We start from the raw sequence: 12,250 nt of genomic DNA on the forward strand, positions 1-12,250 counted from the left end.
CACAGCCCAGAAGGGCTGCGAGAGAGTCTGGTTGGTTGGCCATGCGTATAGGTGTAGCTAGGGTCCAGCTGGGCAGAAGACTACTGCTGCCCAACAGCCATGCGACGATTAGATGTAGCTGGAGGACCAGGAAGGTGAAACTGTTTGGTTGCCGTTTGGCAGGTGTCCTGCATTATTCATGCGGGAGAGGAGGCCAACTACTGCAGCCAGTGCAGATTTGCAAGGGAGGACCTGCTCCGGCCTTTCTGCCTGGCCTCATGGCAGGAGCAGGGCATCTGAAGCACATAACCTTAAAACACATATTGCAAGTGGGTATTTTTCATCAGCTTTGCAGATAGGGCATGCCCAGAGAGTAGCTGTATTTCGGGCAAGATGCAAGTTTTAATTACTTCAATCCTTCCCCCATAGCGGGAGATGAAGTGGTTTCCATCTGGCCGTGTTGGCCTGAACTCTATTTCCTACTGCTCAGCAGTTGACCGCATTCCTAAATACTTCATCTTCTCGCCAAGACAGAAATCCAGTGAAGCGATTAATCTTTCTGCCCAGTCATGACACTGGCATTAAGGTCGTTTTTTTTTCCCTTTTTGATTCAGGAGGAAAGGGGAGCATCCTTTCACAACCCTGCGGAGGGTTGGCACGACGGGAGAGGCTAAAGCCGGAGGGTTTAAGGATCTTCCCATCCCTCCTCTGACCATCAGTAGCTCAGGACCTCACCTTCAGGGGTGGTTCCCATTAACAAAGAGGAGCAGGACAAGAGACAGCAGTCTGCTACAAACTCCACGTGCCTGACATTTCCCCAACATAAAGCACCTCTTCACCCTAAGCTGCTCTCAAGAGCCTCTCTGCCATCTAGAAGGCAGCAGCACCACTAATCCCACTGCAGCGGTGAGGCCCCTGAAGACACAAGGGGCAGACCTTGCCCATGACTCTCCAAGCCAAGACTGCCTGGCTTGGAGAACTTCATCACAGCTTCCCGCTTGGGCTTACTCTTGGAGATGGTGCAAAGCTGACCTGCCAGTGCCACCAGCTTCCTTCCCCGCAGCCAGCAGCTCCAGGAAGGACATCCACTAATCCAAACCCTGCCAGGGACCCAGGGAGAAGCGATGCGGCAGCATGGCTTGGAGATCTCTGCTCCCTTCCTCCCTCTCAGTACTTCTGTTTAAGCTCCTAGATACTGCTCAAGTCAGCGATCAGATGAGATCTGGACAACATTTAGCAAATAGGTGAACAGAAAATATTTCTCATGACCTTCTACTCCTGAAACTTCCTAACAGAGTTGAGACCTCTAGGATACAGCACCTTCTTCAGCAAGAAGATACTAAAGGCTTGGAGAACCCTTAGCAGCAGCCCGTCTGCCCAACACCAAAGACTCCTGTCGGTTACACTGGTGAAGCCCCCACTGTGCACCCAGTCACAGCTCAAAAGCTGGGCTTCGTGTCGAGCAGAGGTGCACGGGGACACCTGTACTGGCCTGGCTCAACTGCAAGCAATGTTGGGGCCGGGAAAGATCTGCACAGGCTGAACAGAGCCTCACTCATCCCCTCACCCATCCCATCATCTCCATAGCTACTAAAGTATCAGATACTCAGATCCTGAAAGGCCAATCCAAGCAAATCTTGTTCTTAAAGATGATTTAAAATAAAAATCCATCCCTCCAACAGAGCCAGAACGAACGTTTAGGTTTTACATCCCACTCAGGCTGGCAAAGAGTAGCGACAGATTTCCCAAAGAGCACAAAGGATGTTTTTGATCTCTTCTGTAGTCATTTGTTACGAGCAAGAGCTTATGATGAGAGCGGAGCGGGCACGGCTGCAGCTTGCTGGTGCCGAGCGGGTGCAGAGGCTCTTGGAGCACAACTTCACCCTCACACACACAACAAACAAATAAACAAACAAAGAAACAAAGAAACCCAACTACCAAGCAGAAAATAGATCTCTCATTTTTAAGGCTCAGAAATGGAGAGACGGGGTTCAAACGAGATGGCACAAATCCGCTCACGTCTGCCCGGCGTCGGGGATTTTGTCGCCCTGTTCCCGCGCCGGGGAGGGATGGCACCGCAATAACCTGCTCAGTGACGCGGGGCTGCGGGAAAGCAGGCAGAGGGGAAAAACAAGAACGGATGAACATTAGCTATGGCACCTAATCTAGGAGTTTATTCTGGTGCTGTTTAAGAGCGTGCAGGGTTCCCAAGCAGCGAGCAGCCTTGGCTCCCAGCAAACTGGTGAAGGGCTAGATGGGCATTTGATCCAGTTTACCAGCCTGTAAAAAATTATAAGAATAATAAAAAAAAAAAGTAGTAGCACTCAAGTTTTTTTGTGTTTTGGGGTTTTTTTTTTAATTTTACACAACAGCTCTGACTCCATCCCCCAGCACCTCTGCAGTAGTTCATGGGAGAGGAGACGAACGGAGATACACCAGCTCGGCAAGGCCAGGCAGAGCAGCCGAAGCGTAAGCATTCATCTGATCGCTTTGCACAGAGCGAGTTATCGCCTCACTGGGTCAGGGCCCAGGCAGAAAAGTCAACTGAAAAAGGAAAACAAAAAACAAAGCAAAAGAAACCAAGCAGGTGGAAAGTTATCTGGGCTTCCTGGAGTTAAACCAGAGACTTCTGGCATTTCTCAGAACAGACTCCAGGAACGACGACCTTCCTGGCCGAGCCGGGGCTGTAAATTCAAATATCCAGGTGCAGACAGGACAGAAAGGCAACAAGGCAAACGCCTGGCGAGTGGTACTTGGGCTTTTATTCCCTTTATTATTTTTTTCTTTGACCAGCAGAAGCGTTCAACGCTGGTCAACAGCGAAAACAGGCTGGTGGTGAAGGCTGGCAATGGCCACGCAGGTGATGGACCTATGCATCCTTTCAAACCGAGCGACGCATGCAGCGCCCGGTTATTAGAACTCAGAGTAATTAAGAACCATAAACCCACGAGGGAGTTGCTCAGCTTAATTAGAAGGAAAGCAGGTTTTCATCATCTCAGGATCTTTGCACCCGCTCGCTGCTCCGAGCTACGCTTGCCCTGACTTTTTGTCCTTTCGGGGTGCAGCTTTGATGTGCACAAGGAGGAAACCACGAAATGGAGCCATTTCCACATCAGATGGGCAAACCAACCTGCGGAGTCAAATTGCATCCCCAGATTGAATGGTAAATCAAATGCAGAAAGGCAACACATGACCCCAGGCTTTTGCTAGCAGCAAGTCTGCCATCTCCTGCTGCAGGAGAACAGGGACCATCCTAATCCTCACTGCTGGGGCACCGAGGACATGGAGCCGCAGAGTTGCGTCCGCCGAGCCCACCTCCCAGCACAGTGGAGCAATGTCGATGGGATTTCTTTTTTTTTTTTTCTTTTTTTTTTGCAGCCTTCAACATCAATTTGCTGCGCAGCATGTCTGCAGCCTGAGCTGCCAGGCTGCCTCCGCTCCCGCGGCCTGCTCAGGGATTTGGCAGCGGGTGACAAAAGAGCAGTCGGAGGTTTTTCCCGCGACTGGCAGGGGGATCCACTCAAAACTGCTCCTGCATGGATTTTGCAAAAAAAAATTGAACATTCCTATTACCATACTGCATGTTTTTTTTAAAAGGCATCTTTAAACGTATTCAGGGCCTTTCCGCTTTGAAGAAGCGCGGCTCACGAGGACCCGTTCCCACGATGCAACACGTCGTTCTGACGAACGGCGGCGGTAATTCATTCCCAACACATCCTGTTCCCAAGAAGCCCGTAAAGGGCGCTTGGCACATCCTACGAGCTCCCCGCATCTGCATGGGAATATCGTATGGCAGTTTGACCACTAAGTCACCGCAAGGGTAACAGCGCAGGTTGCCTGGGTTTCTCAAGGCACTGGCTCCACACCTTCGCGGAGATAACAAGGAAAACCTGTATAAATAAATTGCTAGGGAAGGGGAGGAAAAAAAAAAGAAAAAAAGATCCACAAGTGGAATTTGTTCCAAAGGGGTGAAGGACGGGAGCAGGGGCACGGCGGGCGGCGGGCAGCGGGCGCTCCCGCTCCGGAATGACGGGAACACATAGGGAAGGGCCTCAACAGCCTCGTTCATGAAATGAAGAAGTTTTAAGGGTTCGCTGCAAGAAACGCCGCTGCTTTTCTGCCCCTGCATCGTAGGTCAGGCTAACGCTCCCTCCGCGGCCAAGCAGCTCTTCCATCTGCAGAACGGGTCAAAGAGCAGCCAACAACGCGCCAACGAGAAACGAGAAACGACGACTCAGGGCTTCACCCAAGCTAGCCCGCCGTTCATTACGCACGCCGACCGGCTCCCAAGGTTCAAAGTCTGCCGTCGTGCGAGAGCTAGATTATCACTGCTGCTGCCCTTCCTAGATAACCATTACAGCAGCGTCACAGCGCTCTACCCCTTTTGTGCCAGAACTACAAACTAATGAGATAGCATGTAAATTAATGAATAAGTCCAACATGCCTGAACTGCCTTGCACTAAAGTGAGTAAAAGAGGCCAACTTGGGGACTACATAGATAGAAAAATTATATATATATCTGTATAGATAGGTAGAAGGCTACATGTACCCGCATGTGTGTGCATAACTTTCTTGGTCAGAGCTATTTATGGATGCACGTGATCCCTTTCAGGGTCATCATTTCATGTATCTGCTTATTGGCAGCAGAGAGGAACAACAAAGCAGAAATCCTCCATCCTAAGCACTTTACTCAGCAAGAGCCAAGCTTCCTGCTGCAAATACCCTCGAGTACAACTCATCCCTCGGAGCACCACCAGGTAGGACCAACTCATCCCTACAGACCAGCCTTCCCCCCCCGGTGGCAGCTCACATTGCACACCTGCAATACAGGACCTGGGCAGGAGCTCTTAAACAAAGGAGAAGAGAAGAAGAAAAAACCCGACATGAAATTGGCTGATCCCAACCAGCAAGAGGGCACAAAGCAAGCACCAAGCTAATTAAGCTCTGCCGGGCTGATTAGCATGGACTGTGCCTTGGCACCTGCAAAGCAGAAGGCAGGAGGACAAGATGGGCCATGCCGGGACACACAGCCACAGGACAGCTGGTCGGGAGCCACCAAGGCCTTCCCTGGCGTGAGGTCTCCAGCAACGTGCAAGTTCTTCCAACATCCAACCTAGCTTGCAAGCAATCACCTCTCCCAGCTCAGCTGCAACATTTACCTTCAGGACACATCAAACCCAAACTCAGGAGTGGCTCGTCTCGCAGATCAGCCAAACACACGGCAGCCCGTCCTCATCCCACCCGCAGCTCCCCCAAGCCACACGGCTGAAGGAAGGACTCAAGAAGATGCAAGCACCAGCTGGTGGAAAACCTCCCAGCGCAACTGGTTTTTTGGGGACAGATTGCAGCCATGGAGGTAACAGAGGTGCGGTCAGACAAGCAGCTGAGGTGAACAATTGCAAAAACAGAGATCAAAACACAGTCAGCATAAACACACAACTCTCACAAGCTTGCTGAGGTCCAAGTCGCCACACCGCAGCTGAATTCCTGGGCCGCGGCCTGCGGTTATTCTCCAAATTGCCCCCGGGCAGAAGGGACACCGGCCCCGGGGCCGGCTGCTACAGCCGGTAGTTTATCGACAGCCCAACCACTACTGCCTCCATTACGCACGATGCGTGGGCAAAGGTCCTGCTCCCCCAGGGCCGCTCGCCCTGGTGGCAGAGGACCAGCTGGAGCAACGCTACAGGAGAAGTGGACGGCATCCGGCCCCTGCGCGCGTTGCACGACAGGCGCAGCGTGCCTTGCGAGGTTTCCCCATGCTTCGCCCAGGCAAACTTCAGCTCCGACCCATCCACGGCTGTCGTTTTCCCCAACCGGGAGAAATCCCAAACGCGGATTCAAGGGACGTGACAGTACATCAATTGCCGGCGAGCTGCTGGCCCGCGCTGCCCGGCGCACATGTCACAGCCTATCTCACTCATGCGAGACAAGGCAGGAATATATTCTCCTTGTGTACCACGGAGCTTCTAATTTAGTGTTTTCTGACCCCACCGTGGCTACTTCCTATCATCCTGCATCAGGATACAAGAACTGAATTCTTAAAAAGGCCCAAACGTGTTTTCATAACCTAAAACAACCTCCCAGCACAAGCTGCTTTCCCTAGCAGGAGTTGCCAACGAAGCGGCAGGAGTCCTCGGGGAGCTGCGTCCCAGGAGCTCCGCGGTGACGGACGCGGATGTCCCTGGATCAAACCGCAACGTTCCCACGTTCGACGCTTATTCTGAAGATTTTTTATTTTTTTTGTATGCAATATATAGAAAACCAGTTATAGCCCTGCGAGCGATGCACAGGTGCCTCGCAGAAAAAGGCAGGGACCCCCGCCAGCTCCACCAACGCCACTGCGTGCCCTCATGTATTTTTGAGGCACGCACTCCGCGACGGGCAAGCTCCCTCCTAACCCCCTTGGTTTCACTGGAAGGTGCAGAGAAAATAACCCCTCCTTGGGATGGCAAAGAGGAGGAGAGCTCCTCTGGCTCCTCGAGCTGCTCCTCAGCCCTGGAGGGACCCGCAAGCGCCCACGAAGGACGGACCCCGCCGAAGCCTCGAAGGACAAGGCGTTCGGAGGTTTCCAGAAATCGCAAGGTTTCTGCCAAGTAATGCAGCCAGCCGGTCAGCGGGCAATCACACCGGGCGCGTTCGCTTTTGAAAGGCTCCCCCGCAAGGGTCAGAAACTGTTAATTCAGTACAGCTCCTTTATTTAATAAGACAACTCTAAATGAAAGCCAGAGCTTTCCGTACCCAGAGCAAGCCATTAAAAAAGGATATTTTTAATGCATTAAGTTCTATTATCTACCAAGAAGACTTGGCAAATAAGAGCCACTGAGAACAACGGAGGAAGGGGGAGGGAAATAAATAAGTGTACTGGTTTCTAACTCATTAAGAGCTTGCAGAACTTCTGAGTAGCACATCTTGAACTACACGACACCCTGGGAGCAGAAGGGAACAGCTCATTCTCCCGACTGGCAGAAGCACTGTTTTGCATTTGGTTCGGAGGCTACACTTAAATCGACAGTTAACGCCTTTTAGGAAGTACCTTTAGGAGAGCAGACTATCCAGAAGCAAAAGCAATGATATATTTGTTCTAGCCATACGAAGGCCACTAACGCAAACGGGTCTCGTCTCAAGCTTCACGATGCAAACCAAGCCATTTCTGGAGATGCACGTTTTTGCTGGCAACGCCCTCCCTCAACTTCGTACAGCACCTAGCTCGGAGGAACAGAAACTCCCGGCATTATCCTCTTATAGCTGCACAGGTTTACGCACGATTTAAAGGGATTGGACTGCAGTTACCCCTGCGCGCGCGTTAGCTGCGGCAGCAGCAGGTTTCACGGGAGGGCTCTGGCCGGGGTGGGACAGGGCGTCTTGGTGGGGGCCCTCCTGACCACGTCGCTCCCAACCCGCCCCAGGTGTAACAGGATGATTGCAAGCGATGAACAAGGAAGAGGGAGCAGAGCTCGCAGTGCCTCTTCCCACCCAAACTTCTGGTTTGGGGCACGTTTCGTCGCTGCTGTGCGGCCGGGATGACGCGGGAACGGCCCGAGCGCGGGAACCTCAGCAAGTTGCCCACCTGCCAAGTGCAAACCATTTTCCTCCCGTCGGCCCACTTCCCGCCAGCCCTGCCCTTGGGCAATCCCACTCCGGACCTGCTCGCCCACATCAGCTTTCTGACAAACGTGTAATTAACACCCTGCGATTTTGGATAGCAGGAATTCCCTTGAAATTAAGCTCTGCAAAGCTGCCCTCAACGCTACGCTTGCAACAGAGTACAGGAATATATTTATACCGAGGTTATACACGGCTCAAGTTCATCTTGATCAGGTTTTGTTTTATTTTACTTTTTGCAAGAGGGGATCCTTGATGCCGCCCCGTCCCCTCCCAGGCGGTAGCGCTACGTGCTCCGGGACCGGGTCTGCACCCGCTACCATGCAACACCTCTTCTGCTGGGACAGAAGCTGCACTACATCCATATTTGTTTCTGCAACACAAAATCCAGGTACAGACAATCCTGAAGTTCCCAAACATCGCGCTAGGAGAGAGAGGTGCGCTGAGTCGTAAAGGACTCCCCTTAATTACTCACTCAAGCAAAGTCAGACGTGCGCTGAGCTTGGTGCACACAAGCAGTTCTGGAACTACTCACCTGCTTTTAATTAAGGCACAGCTCTTAATCATCTTGCTTAATGGGGGCTATTAAACACCAGTCATTCTCCTTGTTTGGTCTCACTAACACGTTCCTGCTCTGCACCCCTGCAGCAGCGAGTCTGCGGGATGAGCTGCACGAGGAAGAGCCGTGCAGGGCACAGGAGGCACCAGGGGCCACGGCACTTCGGCACCAGCACTGCGAACCCGGCTCGGTGACAGCATCCGTCCATCACGCTGCATCCACACTGTGCTCCTGAGCCCCCGAAATCCCCTGCCAGCTCACACAGCTCTGCCTCGTGGCATGTCCCAGGCAAGGGACACACACAGCATGGAGCATCTCCACCAGGAGGTCACAGCCTGGTGGGCAACCAGCTCCAGCTCCCCTCTGGTTTAGGGGCCACCCAGAGAAGTACTGAAGCCCAACACGGCAAACTTACCACCTCGGCCCTTTTGGCACTGGCTTAACAAGTGCTAAGAAGATGCCACATAACCCACCAGCTCCCAGGAGACCTTCTGCAGGTGTCACCTGGAAGCCAAAGGCTCTCTGGCTCTCAGAAAATCAGACAGCAGGTCTCAGCAGCCCAGCTGCAAGGAAGGAAGGCAGGCCCCAAGAAATCCCACTTGCTCTTTCCCAAGTTGCTCTCCAGCAGTTTCTTTTGTTCGAGTTTAAGCAGTGAGAGGCAGGACACCGGAGACGATGTTGTGGCTATGTTAATGCAACACTGGGCTCAGATCAATAGGCTTTTAGCAAGACAACTGTATTGATTTCAGCAAGCAGTACTGCCCGGCTTCCCTTCACCTGCGTCCTGACTCAAGAAACGGCGCCCCCATCACGCCGACGAGCTTATCCGTACAGCCCGACCATCCCGCGGTTTCTGCTTTAAAAGAGCAGTTGTCTCTCAAACCCTAACGGACGTTTGCGTTCCAACTACTCGTTTCTTTTGTTTGCTTTAATGCCTGGTTACTCTGTAAATCCATCTTTTCCTGGGCCGAACCCAAGGACTCAGGCCACCCTCTTCCGCAGATGGGTCCCACACAGGGGCCTCATCCTGCTCGGTTATCGCAGCACGTTTCTCTGAGCTCAGCATCACCGTTCCACCACGCAGAGCGACGGTGCCCACACCGCCCCGGCGAGCCAGGAGGGCCTGGGCCAGGCTTGGTGGGAAACCACCCGTCCGTGCCCACCACCCTTCCCAGCATGGCCTGGGGTTTTCTCCCTGCGGCGCTTTCGGAGGCCTTCGCTCGAGAACTTTCCGTCACCAGAACATGGGAGAAGAGACCAAGCATCCTCCCCAGCTCAGAGGGCTTCATTTCAGGAAAGAGAGGAGGAGGGGAAAAAAAACCCTGTTCCTCCTGGAGGTCGGCCCGCTCACAGGACAGCCCTGCTGAATCCAGCGGGACTTCTTGCGCTAACAAAGGTTCAAAGGGCGAGTTCCCCAAAGTTCACAGTTCATCCGCGATCCGTTTTATATATTAAATAGCAGGCACCAAAATAAAAGTGACAGTCCCCAATATTACATAAGAGCCATCTGTAAAATTCAGACAGAAGCAGAGATTCAGAGGAAAAAAAAAAACCCAAAGATCCAACAACAACAATAAAAAAAAACCACTTAAGTACAAGAGACAAAAAGTGATTCCTCGCAAGGACCGTTTCCAGTCTGGCAATGGTCTCCATGCTGACCACGGTCAAAAAACAAGAATTTAAAGCATTAAAATTCTCCTTATTACCTTAGACCATGCTGGCATGTTACAGTCTTCCAGCAAAAAGCACTCTGAAGCCAAGTTCTTTTCTCTAGGAGCTTCTGCCTAACATTATTGATACTTTTTAATAAGCATATTCCCTCGATCCCTCCTGCCTGAAATAGTCTTATAGAGCATCGTAACGATGCACAGCTCTCTCCGTAGGAGTTATTTATTACTCGCAACTTGGGCAAAACTCCCACCGTGAGTGACGAATTCTTGGATCAGGCCAAGTCAATCAGCAGAGATTTCTCTCTCTGGACGCAAAGCTTCTTGCTAGAGGGGGGGCAGAAACCGCCAGCACAGAAACCGCCACGGCATTTAACTCATCCCTTTGCCTATCAGGTCAGTCTTGTCCAAAAAACCAAAAACAAAAAAAAAACTAAAACAAAACAAAACAAAACAAAAACGGTCTAGAAAGAGCATCGCTACCCTGCTCCTTGGTGGGAACATCTCACACCAACGTGCTCTCCGGGCAACACGCACCAGCCCCAACGCCCCGCGCCACTGCCAGCGCTCCCAGTCCACAAGCAAGCCTGGAAAAGAGCATTTTCCCTGTTCCTGACTCAATAAACCCGGCTTCGCTCATATCCTGGCCCGCAAATGCCACGAGCTTATTTCGGGTCAGAACGTGCCGGGACGCTGTGTGGGACGGCGACCGACCTTGTCGGCCGTGGGAACTGGGTGTCTGTCCCGGAGCAGAGCGTGGTCCTGAAGATAAATTAAGAAATAGGGGGGGAAAGCGCTATCTAGCCCAGGTCACAAGCTCTGCTCAAAAAAAAAAAAATATATATATATATAAATATATATATATATAAATAAATCAGAGCTAGGGGGCATTATCCCCTCCACTACAAGACTTGAGGCTTTTCAGAGCTCCTGCCCGTAACTCGCACTTTTCCGGGCGCAAACGCCTGCGCGCTCCCCGCCCCCGCGGGCGCAGCGGCCGCGGGCGCGCACCGCCCCCCCCCCCCCCCCCCCCCCCGCGCCACCGCCCTCCCGGTGCGCACGGAAACAGGTGAAGCGCCGCCGCGCTGCCCGGGACTTGCACAACAGCGGGGAAAAGCCAGGAAATAAAGCCGGGAAAGCCGAAAGGAGAAGTTTAGGGGGGGAGGTTTGGGGGGGGGTTGTTTTTTTTTTTCCTCCCCCCTTCTCCCCTTTTTATTTTGTTTTTTTTGTTTTGTTTTGTTTTGTTTTCTCCAAGGATGAGAAAGCGCTGAGGACTCCGCGCAGCCCCGGTGCCCCACTCCGCGGGCACCGAGTTAGTTAAATAAATACGTACATACATAATAGGTAAATAAATAACTAACCGTGCGCAGCCCGCCCGGCCGAAGCCCCCTCCCCGCCCCCCCCCCCCCCCCGCGGGGCGCACCTGGGTGTAGAGCTGGGCCGCGGACATGGCCGGGCGCGGGCGCGGGCGCTAGGGAGCGCGGGGCGCGGCGGGGCGCATGGGGCCGGCGGCGGCGGAGGCGGCGGAGGCAGCAGCGGGGGCCGCGGTGCCGCCGGCCCGACCTTTACACCGGCCGCCGCCGGCCGGAGCGCGCGGGGCGGGGCCGCGGGGGGGCGGGAGCAGCGCCGCCACCACCGCCGCTGCCGCCGCTGCCACCGCCGCCGCCGCCGCCACCGCCGCTCCGCCTCCGCCGCGCCCCGCGCAGGTATGGGGCGGCGCCGTGCTGCCGGCACCGCACGGCGTGGAGCGGCCCGGGACGGACCGGCTCGGGTGGACCAGCACGGGATGGACTCGCTCGGGATGGACCAGCACGGGATGGACCGGCTCGAGTGGACCGGCTCGGGTGGACCAGCACGGGATGGACTCCCTCGGGATGGACCAGCACGGGATGGACCGGCTCAGGTGGACCAGCACGGGATGGACTCCCTTGGGATGGACCAACACGGGACGGACCGGCTCGGGTAGACCAGCACGGGATGGACTCCCTTGGGATGGACCAGCACGGGATGGACCGGCTCGGGTGGACCAGCACGGGATGGACTCCCTTGGGATGGACCAACACGGGATGGACCGGCTCGGGTGGACCAGCCCAGGAAGGACTGGCTCGAGTCGACCAGCTCAAGTGGACCAGCATGGGATGGACCAACACGGGATGGACCAGCTCGAGTGGACTGGCTCGAGTGGACCAGCAGGGGATAGATCAACACGGGATGGACCGGCCTGGGATGGACCAGCTCGAGTGGACCAGCACGGGATGGACCGGCTCGAGTCGACTGGCTCAAGTGGACCAGCAGGGGATAGATCAGCACGGGATGGACCGGCTCGAGTGGACCAGCACGGGATGGACTCACTCGGGATGGACCAGCACGGGATGGACCGGCTCGAGTGGACCAGCACGGGATGGACTCCCTCGGGATGGACCAACACGGGATGGACTGGCTC

General features: G+C 54.1%; 1 protein-coding gene across 2 annotated transcripts in view; it reads right to left on the minus strand.

The window, feature by feature from the left end:
• LOC138064629 (unconventional myosin-Vb-like) overlaps positions 1-11,362 on the minus strand; it is a 135,607-nt gene extending 124,245 nt beyond the window's left edge. For both annotated transcript variants that reach the window (XM_068928074.1, XM_068928073.1), the window contains exon 1: positions 11,231-11,362. In XM_068928074.1, coding sequence (XP_068784175.1) covers positions 11,231-11,257 — 27 coding nt within the window. In that variant the 5' untranslated portion in view covers positions 11,258-11,362. The remainder of the gene's footprint in view (positions 1-11,230) is intronic.
• Between the last annotated feature and the right edge of the window lie 888 nt (positions 11,363-12,250).

The sequence above is a fragment of the Struthio camelus genome, chromosome Z (genome assembly GCF_040807025.1).
Source record: "Struthio camelus isolate bStrCam1 chromosome Z, bStrCam1.hap1, whole genome shotgun sequence".
Classification (NCBI taxonomy): domain Eukaryota; kingdom Metazoa; phylum Chordata; class Aves; order Struthioniformes; family Struthionidae; genus Struthio; species Struthio camelus.